Here is a 22,578-nt window from a genome sequence, read left to right on the forward strand (position 1 = left end):
TTAGCTAGCTAAGTTGTATTTATACTATTATTTATTAAGAAAAAGAACATAATTAGTTTGCAATTACATATTAAGAAGGGTAGTGTCAAGCTTTCTAAATAAAAACAAGAATAACTTAAACTATTTAAATGTATGTCGTTGTGTTTCATCCGTCCCGCACAGTAGGGACGAATGAAACAATGCGCACCTTTCCTTCAAAGTGATCTTATACTGAAGTCGTTCCACATTTTAAAAACGATAACACCTGGTATTGATAGAACACACATGTGAGTTGTTGATGACAACAACAAATGATTTCTGTCTGTAACGTTATATTTTAAAATGACGTATATCTGAAAAGTGTTTCATTCGTCCCGGCTCTCCCCTACATGCTAACACATTTCAGACACTTCAATCAAAAATAAATCAAAAATGTACATGGGGGTTGAGGGGGTCTGTGACCCATAGAGCTTTATGACTAGCAATGCCCCTGGCTTAATTTCCACTAACCCCGCTTTCTGAAACGGATCCCAGAGGTAAACACTAAAACATGAACTAAGGAACAGGACTAAGAATTAAGGCACATAACTAAAACGCAGGACTACATACTGCTTGCCACACAAAAAGCTTACAGCGCCAAACAGGTTACAGTGGTTGAAATGGGGAAATCAACAAGGTATTCAACATCAACAAGGTTAGTGTGGAAAGTTTTGGTCATGGAATGAATGGGCCGTTGTGTCAGTGTTAAAAAAAAAAAGGATTCGCCGTCATAAATAATGATGTCTGGTACAATATTATACTATTGCTATACACATGGAAACAGCCGTAGTAAGCTCACACAAATAAAACAGAACGAGTATTATAGTATTTTATTATTAGAGGCTCGCCAAGTCAAATGAACGTCACACGGTCTCTGCGGGAAAAGTCAGCCTGCTAAATCGAGCAATGCCTAATCGCTCATCCGCTATTCCTCGGCCCAACTGAGTGGAGCAAACTACAATATGTGTGCATTTGTGCGCCGTTAAAAATAACTGTTGTTTTATTTACCCGTTACTTACCTGGATATAAAAGTGCGGCCGGATTCGGGTCTGTTGTTTTTTAGCGGCAGCTATCCACGGAAGAAAAATACGCTGTTAGTTTAGTAGCCTGCTAGCTAGCCGTAGCTAATTTTTAATGTGGTGCTAACGGCTAACGATTTGGCTTCAGTGTTAGATGTTGCGTTTGTAAATGTTTCTTTAAGATATCCGTTTACGTATGAAATGGCCATGTGTTGCAGCTAATATAATTGTTTGCTTAGTCGCAGGACGAATGGCGCTGATAAAGGATGTTATATTTAGTTGTGAATGTTGACACTCCACAGTGTAGCTTGCCACCTGATACTGTTACCTGAGTGTAACTTACTCCGCTAGCCACGTAAACTGCTCCTGCTACGTCAACACCAAGCAGGAGCAGCTAGCTTGCCTGTGCTGTCAGGCTAGTTACATTTCATGTAAACTGGGGTTACCAAGTCGTTGACAGCCTGCCTAATAAACCAAGACACCCTCAAGACCAATGACATGAACAATCGGGACTCAAAATGCTATAGCTGGACTTGAACGTGTTGCCCGTTCCTTTCCTGGTCCTGTCCTGGTCCCTTGAGCGGATGATGAAGCGGGTCATCTGGCTGATATCAGGATTAAACCGAAGAATGATGAAGCTACTATTTGCTCTCGCTTTGATCGCCTACATTGCCTGTAAGTACACTAATGTGCGTAATTGGCTGTATCTCACCTGCTTTACTCAATTATGTGACTGTTTATTTTCAAAAATGACAACCAAACTGTAAACTCGTGTGAGAAGTTTAAACTGACACAACACACTGTTTAGTGGCCAAGCCCCCCACATTGTACCCTGCAAGAACTGGAAGAATGAGAAACAACTGTTGCCTCAACATACAGTTCAAATCAGTTATATTTCAGGATGGTTTCTGGGCCGGGTTTTTAAGTTCAGAACTCCCTGAGATGTACCATTTCATTTTCTTAAGGGAGACAGTATTATGTGGTGCAGTGGTAAGAAGGATTTAAATTTACATCTGAAGGTAACCATTAAAGTCACTGTTTTCAGAAGGTTAAAGCAATAGGATTTAGTATTAAAACAATGAAGTTGATAAATCGATTAGTCACTCAACAAAGTCACATATTTTGAAAAAATACTGGACATGGTCAAGACCAAGGCCCATAAAAGGTGAGACCAATAAAAAGATCTTTATTGATCTATTGGTTAGTTTGAAGATTAAATGTAAGAAATCCCCTGATTTGGGAGACATGATATTACCTAGTTGAATTGTCTTACTAATCAATTTGAAAATAGTCAGATTTTGTACGCCTCAGTAGGAAAATGTCAATGATTTACAGCTCAGGGATTTGCAATCCACTTCCTGCTCGAGCTTCTTTTCCTCACCGTCATAGTAGTTTTTCTCTTTGGCTGACCTCTGACATTTTTGTGACAACTTTTCTCTTTCTTTCTTCCAGCTGTCTGGGGAACATATACGAACATGAGGTATACTAATTGATTTCTCTCTTACCGAACTACTTAAAATATTTGCCTGTACTCCATGGTAACCAAAGTTGTTTTTTTATGTATAGGTTTTTTTACCTTTTGATGATGATAATGATGATTATTTCATTTGATTTGTGTTACATTTGATTCATCAAACATATAAACAACTCAAACAGCCCTTTCCGACTGCTGTGTCAAATATATAAAGTTGGAAAAATAATACATTTGTCATCACTTAAATAAGAGTATCAAAGCGCAAAACTCCCTATTCAGAATTCAAGTAATATTATGTAGGATGAGTGGGGAGTCCAACGGTGACATTTACTGAACATGCTGAAGAAGAGTTTAAACCACAATTAACCATCAGGTTTCTTCAAATATCACTCAGGAGCAAAAATCAGCCTTTAAACTCGATAGAAGTAATGATTTGACATTTATCCTGATCATTTTCGATACTCATTGTGTTAATTATCGATATCGAAAGATATGAAACTTTTTATCGTGATAACATTTTTGGCCATATCGTCCAGCCCTAATTAATATAATACATTTATATCTAATTATATATAATTCACTATGACAAATGCTTCCCACTGTGCACTAGGGTCGGGCCAATAGACAATCCATCGGCGATGGCTGACAGTCACGATGTCGAGCCAGCATTGTGAGTGTAAAACCCAGCTGCTGCTGATTTATAAAGTCACCTAAAATACTGAGAACTCGTCTTTTTTCCGTATATTTCCACCCGGGATCCGTTATAACGGCAGCAGGTGAGCCGCACGTCAACTTATTAATGATGTAGCCTATCAAATAACTGAAACCAACATCTGCACCCTGTGTGTTCACTGTTGCTGGACCTGGTCCCTGCGTAAAATATACACACGACTTGTAACGTAAGTTAATAGTCTACCAATTTTTTTTACTGAGTGAAATCTGCGAGAACACATGCACATAAGACGACTGCTGCCCCTATGCCCAATAACATTGTCCAGCCCTCTGGCGCTGTGATAAGTAGGCAGAAAACTTTGAGCATTAAATAATTCATTTCCTACATTCTGGTGAAATTTTTGGCACCAATTTATGGTAGAAATGTCTTTATTTATGTAAAGGTAAACACAACATTTAGGCAGCAATTGACACTTCAAAATATAATAGCATGCAGTAAGACTCTCAGGCATTCTGTATTGCTTTTAAATAAGTATTCTCCTCTAGATAAACTTTTCTCATTTAATGTCATCCCTGCCCCGCCTTTCGCCCAATGTCAGCTGGGATTGGCTCCAGCCCCCCGCGACCCTGTACTTAGGATAAGCAGTTGACGATGGATGGATGGATGTCATCAAGGGCTGGACGATATGGGCAAAAATGTTATCACAATAAAAAGTTTCATATCTTTCGATATCGATAATTATCATAAGTATCAAATCATGAGCTGATTTTTGCCCTTGAGTGAAAGTTGAAGAAACCAGATGGTTATTGTGGTTTTAGACTCTTCTTTATAGTCATCACTTGAGGCCAAACAGTAGATCACTTCACAAGTCCGAGGTAGAACATTCATAACAGTTATGATAAAATCTTTGTCAACAAATATGTGTGAGTAAAATTAAGGAAAAGCTTTTAACAGTCCTTTTTCCTAAACAAAATAAAAATCTTAATAAAAAAGTCCTAATTAGTGTATGATTCAAGTGAATAAAATCAAACATTTATTGAATATTTCTTGAAAAAAATTATATTGCAATTGTTATTGTTTTATTGTCCAGCCCTAATGTCATCCCTGCTGAGTCAGATCACATGCAGGCATGATTTAGTCTTCACTCCTCCTTTTGTTTGAGAAAGTACCCTCTTTAAATGTTTATGTGGCATCTTTTTCAAGAAAGGGATAAATTAATTTATTTTAATTCAGTTATAAACTCCTTTACTTAAATGGCTCCTGTATTTCAGCAATTTTTTTCCTTATCATAAAAACTTTCTGCACATTCAAAACACTTATCTTTGTTCTCTGACATGTTGAGTGATAATTTTATGAGAATTCATAATATCTTTTAAAAGTATGCCTGTACCATACTCTGTGCATTAGCCTGCAGTTTTGCTTTACTGATATGGTAGTATTCCTATCAGACCGTCTGACAGACGCAGAACAAGATAAGACAAAGAGGTGGAAATCGAACGGATTTCAACACTTCCGATCAGGCAGAAGTCTAACCACAAATCCACACAAATGTTACCTTTAGCACCTCCTCCTGTTACCGGTGCTCCCTTTGCACCCTATTGGCTAGGCTTGGGCGATCTTCTCTATTTTTCATATTGTATGATCATGGCTACTTGAGATCACCGTTTGGCAATCTGATCGCCAGGGGGCAGTGTTAAGTTGCAGCATGTCAGTGAAATGCCAGCATGGAAGAAAAAGGCTTATTAGCTTTAATAGAAATCACCCCAAACCTCTGTAAATGCTCAGTACTGTGTTTTCCACAGAACCGTGTAACAGTGGAGCCACGCACGCAAGGGGGTGCAATCGATAGCAACTATGTAAAGCATGCTAACCTCGACGGCCCAGTTGTATTCTAACGTTAACATAACTATCCTTATTAGCTAGGCTCCTTACATGCTTGCTTATAACTTATTTGAAGGTGTGTCTCCAAGATAGACAGCATTGTGTTAAGAAAATAGATAGATTAACTTCTCAGAGTTAACTTGAATGTATTAGTTTATTAATAACGTTAAAGGGTTAGCCAACTCCACAATGAATTATGATTTTACTCATCTTAAATAGTATATGAGGCAGTCAGCGTTGATATTGTGGCATGTCGTGATGCCACAAATATATCAGTTAATGGGAAACACTGCAGTGTGGTGCAGATTCTACAGACTGTTTTTATGTCATCTTAGTTCTGATAGTTAGTTATTTAAAATAATTTTTTAATATTGGCACATGAAAAACCAAATGCTGATCATCCCTTCAGTCGTCGATAGCCGATCCAATCGCCAATTGGAACAAGCCTACTATAGGCAATCACCTATGTCGCCTATACCTCAGGCCACCTCTGATTACACAGCACCACACAGCTTTAGAGGTAGCAGAGCTATGTCCCCCACAGTGTAGCTGAAATATTGAAAATAGTAGAGTTGAAAATTGTGTTGATCCTGTTCAAAGATGACAGCTGCACTGACTGTTTATTTAAGCTTCTAAATATTGTCAAGAGAAATGTGTAATATCTCACTCTAAATGTGAGAGGTAAACATACCGTGTCCACGCTAGATATGTAAATAAATCCATCTGATGTTTTTCATGTAATTAAAGTTTTGTTCTGTCTAAGATAGCAGCTCTCTCTTTTCTCTTTGCTTTGAAATGCTGTGAGAATTCATACAGTGATTGTGCTGATTAGGTGTTGCTGCCCAACAGTGTGCTACAAGTCAAGAGCCATTTTCTCTGGCCTCGTGTTCATGGCTACCTTCATCTCATCCCCCCTCTCCCTGTCTTTGTCTCTCTCTCAATGCAGATCATTACAAGAACACGGAGAAATGAAGATAGAACAGAGAATTGATGAAGTGAGTTCCGTTCAGAAAACTGTTTTCACCCTCTTGTTATGTTTATTTTTACAGGTCCAAGGACCTCTAGTATTGTGTAGGTAGGTTTATTGTCACAATATAACAAATTATAGAGTGAAATTGAGTTTGTATCTCCCTTCTGCTACATAGCAGACAATATACATTAATAAAGAATCAATTATGAATAATGGTCAACAAAAATAAACTGAAGTAGTGCTGAGGAGGAATTTGAGTTTAAGAACCTGACAGCTGGGGGAAAAAGCTGCTCTGCAGTCTGGTGGTGTGGCAGCAGAAAATTCTATATCTGTTCCCAGAAGGCAGCAGGGTGAACAGGCTGTGGCTGGGTGGGTACTGTCCTTTAGTATCCTTTGGGCTCTGCGCAGGCACCTCACCTCATTGACGCTCGGGAGATGGGCACCAATGATCTTCTGAGCAGTTTTAATCACCCGCTGCAGAGCCCTGCGGTCCTGAGCCGTACACATCTCATGCCAGTTAGTGATGTTTGCAGTCAGGATGCTTTCTATTGCTCCTCTGTAAAAGCTGACAAGAACTTAGCTCGGGAATTTGGCCTCAAGAAATACAGTCGTTTCTGAGCTTTCTTCACCAGTGTGGAGATGTGAGATGACCATGATGATGACTCTTTCTCATGCACATATAATTACACATTTACTAAATTACACCCTTACAAAGACATACATGTGAGGACATTTTATTGATTTACATTAGTTCACAACCTCTAACTACAACAGCCTGACCCAGACCAGTCCCAATTCTGACAAAAACCTGACTTTTTAAGATGGCTATGTTATAAGCTGTGGAAAAATCCACTTCACAATTTTTATACCTTTGATTTTCACTCTGCCAACACACATTTAACAAAGCACATATCAGGACATTGCTAACAAGACAAGGATACAGTATGTCTTTCAAATCAAGGACTTACAGTAGACTGAAGTTAAATTAATAGAAGGCTTTGAGTTAGCGGGTATGTTTCTATTTCTAGTAGGTTATTTCTTCTTTCATAATTTTAATTCTACTTCATTCTCCACCTTATTTTAGTTTTTCTCACTACTTGAATTTGCCCCCCTAATTGTGCAGCTGTGTCCGTTAACGCTCACTCAAATCTTCAGAATCGTCAAAACACTGTTTGACAAATTGACATGGAATAACGGAATTTGAACATATTCGGAAGCATTTCATCCGTATTCTTGTTGTGCTTGCGCTATAGTTCGTTCGTTTACAGTGTAATGTGCTCATTCCAGTGGCAAATTTAACTTTTGTTTAAATTAGTTGTTCTGATAACATAAATATATTATAAACATTATCTAGACATTAGCCTCCTGACAGATGATGCAAGAACAAAGCATGGTACTATTAAAGGTATTTAATACAAACAAAATGTTCATTTAAGAATGTGTTATAATATCAACATTGCTGAAATGGTAATGTTTGAGGTGCAGAACTGAATGTTTGGGAAAGTACACACATGCAGGAATCTCATCTCGTAAAACAATCGGATCTAAGATGACAAGCATTGTAAAATAACATCACAAGACAATATAGGCTAGTAAATTGACATATTTTCTCTTAGACAAGACAAATTTGCGTAGCCAAACTGCTTCATACATCCTAATATAGCTAATTATCGCACTCCAACACTAATCCACAATTTGATGCACTAGTCAGGTACTTCAAATGAGAAATTATAAAGGTGGAAGGAAGTGTAGTCTTAATATCAACATTGATATGGCTTGTTAATTACAAAGTGCACAATGTTTTCAGTTTGTAAAAAGGAACTATGCACAAGGGAAGGGGTAAAGCTGAGAACTAAGTGCTTTGCGTGAGTGATGATTGAAGTCAGTGAGTGGCGAGTGGCTCAGGCTTTTTTGAGGGGAGGAGGGGCACCCTGCCAAGCTGCCTACAACTAATCATGGTACCTGAGCATTGGGTAGCCCTTGTTAAAGCCTCTCCTCTCTTTGGTTTTGGAATGATATCCTGGTAGCATGTCTGTAATAAGTGTGTAGCTGTATTAAAGTATGGCACAATAAAACTATTCTTATTTGAATTACTAATTCATTGAAGATTGTTTCTATTTAGACAAAGTATCTACATATTTTGAACCATTTGTAACTTACTGCTGATGTTCCTACCATGTGTACAGCGTTCTGCAGTAAAGGCTGCATGAAATTCAGAGAATGTGGGGCTCTAAAGGGAAAGAAGATATTCTAGAAGATATTTACAGTCTGGTGTCTTAAAGAAGTAATGAATGGTGTCACTACACAATACAGCTAAATTATTTGGGCCCAAACACCAGGAGCTGTGTTTTGCGATTATTAAGCGGGAGGGTCACTTTGTTGAAGGTTATTGGGCCTAATTTTGTTGTCTGAGATGAATGTAATAATGTAAGTTGTAACTTCAACATGTCTTTCTTTTTCGATTCACATGATGGCAGCTCATGATGTGGTCTCAGGGGGCGAAGGAACTAAAGAAACAGTTGCTGTAACAAATTATACATTTGTCACCTACAAAAAGAAGAAGCAATGAGATAGTGATGATGATACGGTTTTCATCTTCTTCACCAAAATGTTTGACATTTGGGAAACGGTATGCATTGACTTTGACTGCATTTGAGCACCAGGCATTATCGATGGAACCACAGTGTCCGCCTCGTCTTATCTTGCCGGAGTATCGCGTTCTGTCAGTTGCGAACTAGATCCGCCCTCCGAGTGCTTTATCCAGGATGTTGATGGAGCAGGTCTCTGTAAAGATCATCCAGACCAGACCTTTAGTAGCAGCCTTAAGTGCAAGCTGGGGCATCAATCTTATCCCAGTTCTCTTTCTTCTCCTTTGGGATGATCACAGCACCTGCTGTGGTGCCTGGTCCGTTGGATCTGGCTGGGTGGATTGTCTCAAGGCCCCTTGCTCTTTAATACAAACCCTGGCTTCCTTTTCAGATGACTATATTTCTGTCACGTGTTTCAGCAATAAAAAAAGAAAAAAGAAAAGAAAAAATTGCGTCACTGTTATGGGGACCGCAATGTTTGATCAGCAGCCATCGGTCATGTGTCTCCCGCCTACACATCATGTGCTCAGAATTTAGGAAAAATGGGAGTGGAGCAATAACAGAAACATACTTACTCCAAATTTATCACTACCTACATGTAAAAACAGCTCAATTGATAATTACCTTAAACACTATCTGTTGTCCCGTTTGTTGTCTGACATTGTTTGACATTTACCCTCCATGTCACCAGAGTTGCCTTTAAATGACCCCCTTTGTGTAGAGGGAGGTAGCCAGTTCTACAAAAGAGAAAAGAAAATTCGACCCATCAATTATGTTTTCCAAGAAATATTGACGATCGGGTGTCTGCGATATTGAGGAAAAAATGATACTTCGAAATGCTTGGATTTTATCAATAACGACACAGCTAAAAAAGAATTACCTATGCTTGATATTGTGTGTAGTGGTTAGTTGTTGATCTTTAACAGCAAAAGCTTTTTGACATAGTTTTCCAATTGACGTCTTTTGAGCAACATCCGTCTTTTCAAAGCCAAACCACCTCCATGCGAAAGAGGTTGATCCACGTCTAACAACGTAGATTGCAAAGCTGGTGGTGTCAGTGTTTTATGTCCTGGTGCTGTTTGTTCACTCATTTTTATCTTTTGTCATAGCACACTTGTACTTCATGTAGGGTTGGGCCGACAGACGACCATCGGCAATGGCTGACAGACATCACGACGTAGAGCCAGCTTTGTAAATTTTCATTATACCACCCTGTGAAAGCAGGTTTTAATGACCACGAACATTCTTATTATTGTTTTTGAGTATGCTTTGCACCTGCCTTGGAATTCTCTTCTCCCCACATACACACACACACACCTACACCTCAGGTAAACACCCTGGTTTGCCCCGCCTCTATCTGTCTCTCTCCCCAGCCTGCTCCATTTTGTCCATCAGCAGGATGTTTTATAAAGTCGCCTTAAAGACTGAGAACTCGTCTTTTTTCCGTATATTTCAAAGCGATCCATTATCACTGCAGCAGGTGAGCCACGCGTCGGCTTATTAATGACGTAGCCTGTCAAACAACTGAAATCAACAGCTGCACTTTGTGTGTTCACTGCTGCTTTAGCTGGTCCGTGCGTAAAATATCCACCGAAATGTAAGTTAATAGTCTACCAATTTTTTTTTTTTTTTACCGAGTTAAGTTTGTGCGAGAACACATGTACAGGTAATCTTTTTTATATTACTGCGACGGAAAGGCAACAGTAGTAACACCACCTGGATTCAGTCTACGTGGTACCAAACATGCAACTTGACAAAGAGCCAGGCTCGTTGGCATCGCAGTCACAGCGCATACTCAACCGTAGTGACGGAGGTCTGTCACAATTACAAATACACTAATAATGACAGGGCCAACATGAACTGATTTTACTGTGCTGTAGCCAACGTTATTGTCTTCCATGTTTGCTGAAAAGCCAAAGAAAACAAAACTGACATTAACTAGTTAGCACTCAACGATATTCACGATTTTAGCCACATCTGCAAAAGGGCTGTTTTGTTGTTTGGGCTGGAATAATTTATCTCAATAATCAGTGATTAGCAAGCTAGTTAACTAACAAAATCACTCATAAGAACATAACAACATAGTCTTGAAGTTTCTTTTTTTGTTTCCCCAGATATTGGTGTTTTTAAATTTAAAGTAAGAAAGCTTTGAGTTTAATAACTCAGAAATGGTTAACTTACAATGGTTTACAAAGGATATCTATCATTTAACTCAGTTTCCTCAACAACAAAAAAAGGCCATAGAAGGTATTTAAAAGCCTTGAAAAAAAACATCAGTGGGTTTGTTGTGACAGGAGGCTATTCAATATTTTATTGTGGAGTTTCAGTCAGCAAACACTGCCACCTACAGTAGATAGGAAGCCATCGTCTCATAGTGGGAAAGTGTTGATTCCAGCAACTTAAAGCTGGGGTAGGCATTTTATTTTGGAAACACTTGTTTGTTATATTTGTTGGGATTCCCTTTAAGTTCTGACAGCAATCAATTATTCAAATGCTCTGACACAAAAATTAAAAATATCTGTGGATTGATTAAGCACGCCCAATCATTGTATTTGAATGAAATGATTGGCTACCTGCCTGTGCACTCATTGCCTATGAAAATTTGTTGTGGGGGAGTGGCTTTGGACGGTGGTGCGGTGGTTAGCACTGTCGCCTCACAGCAAGAAGGTCGTGGATTCAAACCCTGGTTGCCCCGGCCTTTCTGTGCATGTTCTCCCGTGTCTGCTCTCTTCTTCTCTCTCTCTCCGGGTACTCCGGCTTCCTCCCACCATCCAAAGACATGCAGTCTAGGTTAATTGGCGACCCTAAATTGTCCTTAGGTGTGAGCGTGAGTGGTTGTTCGTCTATATGTGGCCCTGCGATGGACTGGCGACCTGTCCAGGGTGTACCCCGCCTTGCGTCAGATGTCAGATGGGATTGGCTCCAGCCCCCCCGCGACCCTGTATGCAGGATAAGCCGTTGACGATGGATGGATTGAGTGGCTTTGGAGGGAGCCCTAAAGGGAGGGTGTGGGATTTTTTTGATTGGATTCTTTTAAAATCTGGCTGTCTGTTACTAGTTCTCCAGCTTTTAATCAACTCAAGTTAGTTAATACATGTTTAATTGGTTAATCTATCCATACTTTGGCAGGTATTAAATTGCATTATATGCAATATAGAGAAGAGGTCCTAAAAAGTCTTCAGTTTAACCTGCAGGAACTCTGTTTTCAACATGTTGCTTACTTCCTTACTTTATACATGACAAATATAACATATAGTAGACTGTATTTGTTATAGTCTCCATCGTGCTACACAAAATGACAAATGAAGCCTATGACCAGTGTCCTTTTCCTTTCATTGTTCATCCAGGAAATTCTAGCATAACTACCTGTTTTAAGCGGTTCTGACTCCACTTTTTTCCATGATACTTTGGCATTGCTTGCAGGCTGTCATCTGTTTATTTCTAAAGTGTGTGTGGGAGGCTGAGATCTTTGTAACGTAATGTATGTAACTGCCTGTGACAAAGGGATATTTGACAGGAGTATAAAGAGGACCTGAGAGGTTGTTATTTGGATCACCATTTCATTTGCAGAGATCAGGGCTAACCTGTTGCATAGGCCAAGAGGGACAGGGGGTTCCTAGAATGTGGCAAAAATATTCTGTACATAAATGACAGCTGTGAAACTAGATCGCAGGGTATCTGAGAGAACCCCAACAACTGGGGTCTCATTTGTAAATGGTGTGTATGCACAAAAGAAGGCGTACGCCACTGAAATTGCAAAAACAGATAAGTGTTCTTAAATGAACAGACACCCATTTGATTGTTTTTCCCTAGCAATGAAAAACATGATTTAACAGGGTGTCCACGGGGTCTTTAAAAAGTCTTAAAAGGTGATAAATCAATTCAAGGCTAATAAAAAGTATTAAAAAGTCTTAATCGCCATTTAACAAGGTATTACATTTTGAAGATATTTTTTTCAATGTGAAAATCCTGTTCATCCAAAAGTTTGTTTGCTAAAAGTGTAGATGAACATATTTATTTATAATGCATAGCCAAAAATACTTGAATAGGCAGAGAGTAGCGACTGTGTGATTCGTTTCTGTAATATTAGGCACAGGGATCTGCCGAGTGCCTATTTCACTCCCAAAAATAGATCCGTGTGAAGCGGAAAATGATTTACGAGTACAACCGACCGTAATCTCCCACCCCGTTGGACCCTCAATGCTAATTGTCCAGAACATAGTCGGGTTGGCAAACAGGAGTAACGGAATTAACCCGACTGGCCGGTCGCTCTGTGGCCACTTGAACAGCTACGTTCCTGAAAAACAAGAGCGAGATGCGCCGGGAAAGTTCAAGGAGTGTGGGTTTGGCTAACGTTAGCTAAATTGATGCATATTATTGAAACACGTTCAACTTTTCATAAAGCCGATGCTCTCGTCAATGTCACTTTTTCTGAACAAATCAATCACAGCCTGGATAGAGCGGGATTTTAAAAAGTTTGATGTGCTGCAACAAACTATAAATGTTGAACTCTGCATAAACAGTTATGATTATTGACGAGTTAGTAGCCTGGCCAAAATCAAGGTTGGAGACTATCATGTAGCCTCCTAGAGCATTTTGCTTGCACATAGTTAATGAATAAAAAAGAACCCCGAACTGAGACAGCTGGAATTTGAATGAATATTATAGCCCACTAGTGGTAAGTTATGTACTATTATATGAAATTATATTGAATATAGTAACATAATGAATATATTATCAAACTTACAGTTTACTATTAAATTAACAATATACTTTTAATATTATACTAATACAGTCATTTAGACTAGTTCCTCCTCCAGATTTTATCTGTGCTACACCGCCTACACTACTTACGTTACTCATCACTCAGTTTATTCTCTTCATCTTTGTTCCCTCCTGCCCTATTTGAATTTTGTTGAATTGATTAAGTGGACGGTGAAAGTTATCACACATATCATTGCAGGCAAGCTCACATTATCTAGTTTAAACCAACTGAAACACAAAATTACACTGTGTTTCACATGATTTGCTTTAATGTTGCGTACCTAAACGTCATAGCCTATGTAAGACAGTTGCTTTTCCCAGGAAATCTGACCAGTCCTTCACATAGAAAACTGTTGGCTCTTACAGGCTGTTATAGGCAACTGAGAAAGTTGGTGAATGCCTCAATTTTTACAACCTGATGACATATAGGCAATAAATATGTTATAACTATATTTAAATTCCTTTTAAAAACTCAAAAATGTCCATTTTAAAGTTGTGTGGCTGATTTAATCGGTTAGCTCTAAGTGGCATGGCAGTCTTGAAATATGTTGAAAAGTCTTGAAAAGGTCTTAAAGGTATTACATTTTTTCTTCAAGATTCCTGTATATATCCTGTTTAAGATCATTTATTAAAAATTAGACATCTTATACTGTTTGTTTGATCCTCCCTGGATTGCACAGAGAAAGAACCATGATTTAGGATAAAAAACAACTGTTTTTGCAAAAGAACTGATTGGCAGCCTTGTTAATTGACTGGAGCGTTTTTGTAAATAAATGTTTATTAACAACTTCAATGCATTTGGTTTACTTTACCAAATTATGTAACTGGATCATCCAGTGCTTCTTGCATATCCGTGTCCCCCACCTCTGTCACTACTCAGGAGGGAGATGCCTATCTGCAACTCACTCATTAAGGGGGTTGAGCTTCGGTTCCCCTTCCACTCTGGTGCTCAAACATTGTGTGTGCGCGCTCATTTTGCCCACCAAACAGAATCATCTGTCTTGCTTCAACCTCCACAACAAGAACTTCAGTGTCACGCTGGGTGAAATTTCTTTCTTTAGCTTTTCTGTCGGTGATTGACATGGTCTTTTTCCTGCAGTTGGTATGAATTAATATTTATTAGGGGTGTTTTGTCTTATAAAGCAGAACATTTTTGTGCACACGTTCTTCCTGTGTTTTGTCCGTACAAACCTTTAATAGTGTTACCTACGCACAGTTTTATAAATGAGACCCCATGTCTTCCCAAATATTCCTGTTTTTGTTCCTATTTCCTATTGTTGACAGGTTATTCTGTGTCATAGAGTTCAGTTATTCTTATTCATAGGTTGAATGTTATCCAAGGAAGGTTAAAATCAAGGACAACTGGACTTGATTTTAACCTTCCTTGGATGACTATAACCTAAATGACTGGGAACCTTCACTGATAGGTTTAATGTTGTTGCTTCTTATATAACCCCACTTTGTTCTATTTGAAGGAGGATTAGTTTGATTATAGAGGGATCGTTTTCCCCATGAAATTTATACATGTTTGTGGTGAAGAGGTACATTCCTAAATGACCATGGACATGAAAATGACATGAACTTAACCGTACCCTTACATTAACATGCTGTTGTGCTAACATGACCTATAAGACATACTGTAGGATCAATTTAATAATTACTAAGCATTGACTTGTGTTCTCATTTCACATATGTCTCACTTTTCGTCACACTTTAGGCTGTGGCTCCTCTTAGAGAGAAGATTCGTAATCTGGAACAAAGGTTTGTACCCCTTTTTTATGCACAAATGTCAACACACATATACACATGCTCAGAATTAGTTAGAGAAAAGTGTTTCAATACTTATCTGCAGACTTGAGGACACTGACAATTTGTATCTCTTCTTACTATCAATACAAGCAAATTTTTTATAATGTAATACCAACTACAGATGGGTGACAAATTAAAGGGAAAACCAACATAAAGTGTTGGGCCACCACATCCCACCAGAACAACTTTAATGCTCCTTAGTGTTGATTGTACTGTTTCTGGAACTCTAGTGGAGGGATGAACACCCTTCTTCCAAAAGATATTCTCTCATTTTGTGGTTTGATGATTGTGATTGAGGGCAATGTCTAACACGTCTCTCTTAGCCTCTCATAGTTGTTTAATTGGGTTTAGATCTGGACACTGCGAAGGCCATAGCATATGACAAATATCATTTTCATACTCATCGAACCATTCGGTGACCCCTCAAGCCCTACATGGATGGGGGGCATTGTCATCCTGGAAGAGAACACTCCCATCAGGATAGAGAGTTTTCATCATAAGGTAAAGGTGTTCACCTTGAACAACAGTGACCCTTCCCTCTAAGGGGACAAGTGGACCCAAACAATGCCTGCAAAATGCCCCCAAAAGCAAAACAGTGCCATTGGATCCCCTCACTGTGCGGGTGTTGGTGCATTCACGCCTGTACTGTTCTCTTGGTGTATGCCACACATTTACTCGGTTCCTTCTTAAGATTATGGTGAAGGAAGACTCATCTGATCAGATCGTTTTTTCCCCCACATCTCAGTAGCCCAGTGTCTGTGGTTTTCTACTACTAAACTCTCAAATGTGCATTCAACTTTATTATAAAGATACTACTCTACCCTAATATCTAGGACTGGGTACCAAATTTAATATTTTAATGTGCAGACCATCTTGCTTCGATACTAATGAGTATCCAAGAATGCTTTGTCATTTGGTACCAAATTTTGATACCTCATTAGCGTCAGTGAGCCAATTAGCATGCAGCACGTTTGTACCAAGATACGATAATGGTGGTGATTGGCTGACGCTACATGTCTTGCTGCTTATTAGATAGCCACTGCAGCTTACCTGTATGCTCGTCAGAAGTTGGGATGAAAGCCCTGGCACCTCCTCTCCTCGCCACCATGCATTTAGATTACCTGGAGCCGAGGCAGAGAGCATTTCTGCAGGCAAATATGGTGTTGCTTAGAAGGACAGGAAAATAACAGGAAAACTCCAGAAGTAGACATGGTGGATGGTTGTCAGACCTGGGCTAGCTGCTTTTTAGCATAAAGAAAGTAAGAGGTCTCACTCTGCCAGTATTTCCCAGTACCACAAACGTCACACACAGACTAGATGCTACAATAGTACATTGCTACCAAAGTCGCATATTTTTTTCTGACACAAGCGTCCGATTTTTCCCGGTTGCCGAGAGTTGAAAAATGTTCAACTTTGGGAAAAACGCTGTGCTCGTCACTGTCACTTTTTACTCAGCTGTCCAATCACAGTAGAGGGGAGGGGCAGGACAAATACCACACCGTAGCAACGGTTACTATCCTGGAACTGGGCTTCGTCCAACCTCAGCTCTTGACCCAAGGCTCGTCAGACAGAACGCAGTTATTGTAGCTTTTTAAAAAAACTGTATTCTATTGTCAGTGAGTGTTCTGCGCGCTGTTTATGCACCCTTGGTGCCTGCGGCACCTTGTGTTTTCGAAGGAGCGCTCTGAGCGTACGGAGTTGAAAAAAATTCAACTCTCAACGTCATACACATTTTTTTCCATTGTCCAATCTAATGAATGGAGAGACAGGTCCTCAGTTGTGGTGAAGGAACTTTACAGTTGCTTTTATTGTCCGGAGAGCAATAAACTGTCCCCAACTCACCTAAAATAAGCCTTGAACCAGCCATCATTAAGATGAAGCTACTAGACCAGCTGGTGGTACTACCAGCAGTTTCTCCCCTTTCTGAGGATCTCATGTACCCACACGGATCTCCGTTTTCCTGTCTCCTGCGTGTTTGTAGCCTACACCTCTCACCCTCATACAATGCCAGAGCAAGCGCCCTCCGTTTGTCTGTTTTTTTTTAAAGCAGATGTTTTTAGCAACAAAAGAGTTGTGATCAAGTTTCTGCTAATATGACAGTTATTACTTGCAAACCAAACATTTCTTTCCCACAGATCTAAATGCATCACTGTTCCTGTTGAAACACGAGCCAGTTGAAAAGTCGTCGTAACTGAAGCTCCTACCATCTGTGCCCCAACAATGAACCCTCTTTTAATGTCACTTACATCTTTTCCTCTTGCCATCTTAATACAAAATCAGAATCAACTGGGCTTGCTCAGCATTTGTATACATGCCATGGAGCATGATTGGTGTGGTAGCATCTGCATTCATTTATTCAGTTTTTTTAATTTGTCACCAGTCTGTAAAAGCTCAGTGAAAGGTTAATGGTCTATTTATTACAATTAAGACCCAGTATTATATGGATGTTTTAATTACTTTTAATTGCTCATTTTCATTCATAGCAAAACTATAACACATAGAGTACACCTGCACCATTAAACATTTATCAGTTATGTGTGCTATGTTAGAGCAGTTTGAAGTCCATGGAAGAGCTGCATGCTGTGCTGATTTGCTACATACAACAGATTTGCAGCTGCCAAATGCAGAAAAAGACGGCTCTCAAAAAACTGTGTGAATGCACAAGTTAACAGGCTTATAATATCACTTCCCCATCATTAGGGCACAAGTAGATCTGACTAATTACATTTGTCTGTCCCATTATATGAATGTGTTGCTTAGATGTATTCTTATGGCGTGTATAACAGTTATAGCCTTTCGACATTAAAAAGCCATGGGCACTGAATCAGTGGGTCGTTCCAACTCACTTTCAAGATCTTCTCGTCACTTTAAAAGTCAGATTCATTCGTTTAACTTACTCAAAAGTGTTACAAACATTGTTTTTAATTTACTTCATAAAGCAACAAAATGAAAAATCCATTCATGCCGTAAGAAGTGCTCAAATAGGATCAAAAGACTATATCTCAACCACGGCTTCAGTTCCCAACATATACTAAAAACTCAGGCATTACCTGAGTTATATAATAGCAAAAGGTGGGGCGGTACATGACAAGTCTCTATTACGTAAGAAACAAATGCAACCTAAAGTTAGAATAAACAAATTCATATTAAACTTAACTTTAATACCAAAATAAATGCTCATAAAATACGAAAACTGCCGTTGTAGGAAAACCCAGGGTTAAATCTGAAGTTATCTCGCTAACATCAATACTCATCACACATCATTACATTAATGGCAGGGCAAGTCAATTCAGTTAGGGTGCATGTTCAGCAGAGCTTTCAGAAAAATGCAGTGAAATCCCATTTATTAATTATTCAAGAACTGGATTTACATTTAGCTCATAGATATTGTTCTGTTTTGTGTGCTTCTTTTTTGAGTTTTTCTTCCAGATGTTCATCACTAAGGAGTTTGTCTTCTCTTTCCCAGTTTTTCTCAGAAATACCCACCTGTGAAATTCCTCTCAGAAAAGGATCGGAAGAGAATTTTGGTATGCGAAAAACACACAATTTCAAATGACAGTGACATTTACAATAGCAATTATTACATTGAGGTCATAACCCTGAGATGTGCTATTTTAGCAGCACTTTTTCACTGGCTAAGGGCCCGTGTCCATCAAAGCATTTTTTTTCTGACGCCAGAGTCTTTTTTCAATTCATTGCAATGGGAGCGCCATGTTTTTAGCAGCTGTTAAAAACGGCAGCAGCGTGACAAGGCGCTGAGCGATTTTTCCAGTCGCCAAGAGATGAAAAATGTTCAACTTTGGGAAAAACACTGCGCTCGTCACTGTCACTTTTTACTCAGCTGTCCAATCATAGTAGAGGAGGTACGGGACAAATACTACACTGTAGCAACAGTTACTATCCTGGAACCAGGCTTTGTCGAACCTCAATTCTTGGACTAAATGGTGGTACTCGCCGAGATGGGCGTTTTCAGAAGAGCAGCTGGAGTTTTCTGCTGGCAAATACAACTTTTTTGTGGACACGGGCCCTAAATGTCTGCCACTTCAAACTGAAATATCTTAACATCTATTTGATGGATTACATGCTTACATGGTAAACTTAGATGGTGAACATTGTAAGCATTACCTGCCAAAGCAGAGCTGATGTTTTAGAGCAAACGTTTCACGAGCGCATAGAAGCAGCCTGAGCAAGCACACACAGTTTGAGCAGAAGCAGTGCAAATTCTTTTTGTGGAGCTTTTTCGTTCATAGTGGCTCCGTCTGCAGCAGGACTGTGACAACAGCTGCTCTAGAGTGACGTCAAAGTCGCATCAATTCCGACCTGAGTGTCCAGACTTCTAAAAAGAACCGATCTGAATAGGATTTAGACCAAACATGAAAGTGGCCCAAATCTGAATTGGAAAAGATCAGATTCCATGTGACTTGGCCTGTTCACACTGTTCAGATCTGAGTCACATATGAGCAAAAATATCGGATTTGGGTCACATTGGCCTGCAGTCTGAATGTAGCCTTAGAAGGGCAAATGTTACTGATAAAATATCCTTTGCTGATGTTATCGTACATGTGTATTCTTCCACTAGATTACTGGTGGGGCTGGTTTTGTGGGTTCCCACCTGACTGACAAGCTGATGATGGATGGCCATGAGGTGACTGTGGTGGACAACTTTTTCACAGGAAGAAAAAGGAATGTGGAGCACTGGATTGGCCACGAAAACTTTGAGCTCATTAATCATGATGTGGTGGAGCCTCTCTATATTGAGGGTGAGTGAGAGTAAATGTGGGACGTGATCAATTGTTTTTTTACATACAGTTGACCAGAGCTAACTAAAACAGCTCAGGTTATGGGGGAGCCAGGGAGGGCTCCTCCATAATTTTAGCACTAATTTTTCTACTATTGTTACGTCCTCATGTGGCTCAAGCCTAGAGAAAGAAGAGGAGCAACAATATCAAATGAAAACCAGGCTAATAGAAACAGGAGATTAATGTGCAAACAAATTAAAGATAATTAAAATAAACAAAACACTCCTCCTACATCTAAAAACAACTTTCTGAAAAGAGGAAGTGAATCGATTGAATAAATGAAATTGTTGCACGTTTTAAAATCAATACAGCCTCATGTTGTGTCAATCATGTTTACACACCGACTTTCGTCTGTCATTAAACATTTTCAGAACAGGTTCGATTTTCAGCATTTTTTCCCATTTGTCAAAAGCACAGTATCTTTTAATTTCAGATGACACACAGGAGAAATACGGACTTAGTCCAACATTAAATTAACAGTTACTTAGCATGTTATATTAGCAAAACATGAGCCTCAGACAGCTAGTGTTGTGGCTAGCTTTGTAAACAGTACCTTTCACCATTGCAGCCCCTTCCCTTTTGAAATCCTTACCCATACACATCCAAGAATGTAGCGACCAGGGGCCAAATTATAGATACTTCCTAACCTGCAGATCCTATCTTAACTGCATGGTAATAAGGGTTAGAAACTGATTTAGGAATAAGGCCATTACAGATTAAAGGCATTTTCACACTGTAAGCGATTTACGCACCTTGTAATTCATTTTCAATGACAGGCGAGTGTGTAGGAAGTGAGACGCGGGCATTCTGACAGGTGTTCCCGTGAAACTGTCGCGGTCGTGGTCGTCTCACACACACGGCCGTCTGGAACTTTTTGTACGCGACACTCAGCACAAATCATTGGAAGAAAGACTGATCCTTGCTGTTTGTGAGTTTCCAGAAATCTATTACTGGGGCCGTATTACAGAAAGTTCCTATCTTAAGTCATAAGTTAAGATAGGAAGAGTCTAAGATAGGATTTTTCTCAATTTGGTATTACAGAAGCAAATCCTAACTAACTTTAGGAATCCTATCTTATCTCAGGTTAGGAAATCCTAAATACTCAATCCAACATCGGTTATCAACTTTTATGTCTGTTACCTAGCAACCAATGCCACTTTTCTCATTTCGCCGAGCTAAATAGCTTTTAATCGCTGTTTTTGGTAGTTTTTTTTATATGTGGTGGTGACTGTGTCCTCTATTTTTGCTCACTCTCATCTTTGATCTCTCCAGGTAAGCGTTACGTGAATTTGGAATTCTCAACGGAGGTTACCAACATCTCTAAGTCATCTGACTTGAAGTTCAATAATAGTTGTTGTTGTTTCTGCTCCATTTTCAGTTTGTTTCATTAAAAAATAAAAAAAATAAAAAACAGCGATTAAAAGCTGTTTAGCTCCTGAGATGAGAAAATTGGCATTGGTTGCTAGGTAACCGATGTTGGATTGAGTATTTAGGATTTCCTAACCTGAGATAAGATAGGATGAAGTTTGATAAGATAGGATTCCTAAAGTTAGTTCTGTGATACCAAATTGGAAAAAATCCTATCTCAGACTCTTCCTATCTTAAGACTTAAGATAGGAACTTTGTATAATACGGCTGGACTCATTCAAATCACTTATCAAAACCCTCCTCTTTAGACTAGCTTTCAAACTAAAATAATATTACGCTTCACCTGCTGCTATTTGATATTTAAATTGTCCCCCTATTCTTTTATGCATTTTGTATTTTATGTTTTTTACCTTTTGTTTATGTATTTTCTATTTATGTATCTTATCTATTTTTATGTATATGTCTAATTACTGGTTTTATTTTTTTATTGTTATTCTGGTTAAGTTTAAGTTGTTCATGGAAAAACCTAAATTCTACTAAATCACAAATAAGCAATCACAAACAGCTATACAGAAACCTACAGCCCTACAGACAATTCGTCAACAAGGATATTTGGTGAGAAGAGAAAAGATTCCGAGAGAGAGAGAGAGAGAGAGAGAGAGAGAGAGAGAGAGAGAGAGAGATACATACACACACACACACACACACACACACGTTGGAGGATAATAGTGTATCTAAAGCTATGCCAGTACTGGCTGCTACTAACAACACAACACCCAACTGCAGGTGGCTTAAGATGATGAGGTGTTTTTTTTTTTTTTTTGCATTACAGTGATAGACATCAATTTATCTTGGACTGAAAACCTCTATAGCAACCTTTGTAACCTTTCAGCCTTTAAGAAAGATAAATAAAAAAGAAATCACACTGAGTGCTGAAATCTAGTGGAACAGAAGCAAACAAAAAAGTTGGTTGGGATTTTGGCTTTACATTCAAACTTACTTACACTGCTGAAAAAAATAAAGGGAACACTAAAATAACACATCCTAGATCTGAATGAATGAAATAATCTCATTAAAAACTCCTTTCTTTACATAGTTGAATGTGCTGACAACAAAATCACACAAAAATGATCAATGGAAATCGAATTTATCAACCCATGGAGGATTTGGAGTCACACTCAAAATCAAAGTGGAAAACCACACTACTGTGTGGCC

General features: G+C 39.0%; 1 protein-coding gene across 1 annotated transcript in view; it reads left to right on the top strand.

Moving 5' to 3' along the window:
- Window positions 1-885: 885 nt before the first annotated feature.
- The window catches only part of uxs1 (UDP-glucuronate decarboxylase 1), a 38,008-nt gene continuing 16,315 nt past the window's right edge, over window positions 886-22,578 (top strand). The window contains exons 1-6 of the mRNA XM_038720825.1: window positions 886-1,712; window positions 2,490-2,517; window positions 6,012-6,060; window positions 15,105-15,148; window positions 18,663-18,723; window positions 19,776-19,956. Coding sequence (XP_038576753.1) covers window positions 1,622-1,712; window positions 2,490-2,517; window positions 6,012-6,060; window positions 15,105-15,148; window positions 18,663-18,723; window positions 19,776-19,956 — 454 coding nt within the window. The 5' untranslated portion in view covers window positions 886-1,621. The remainder of the gene's footprint in view (window positions 1,713-2,489; window positions 2,518-6,011; window positions 6,061-15,104; window positions 15,149-18,662; window positions 18,724-19,775; window positions 19,957-22,578) is intronic.

The sequence above is a fragment of the Micropterus salmoides genome, unplaced genomic scaffold (assembly GCF_014851395.1).
Source record: "Micropterus salmoides isolate LMB-PRFRI ecotype aquatic unplaced genomic scaffold, ASM1485139v1 Ms_hic_scaffold_15, whole genome shotgun sequence".
NCBI classification, from domain to species: Eukaryota; Metazoa; Chordata; class Actinopteri; order Centrarchiformes; family Centrarchidae; genus Micropterus; species Micropterus salmoides.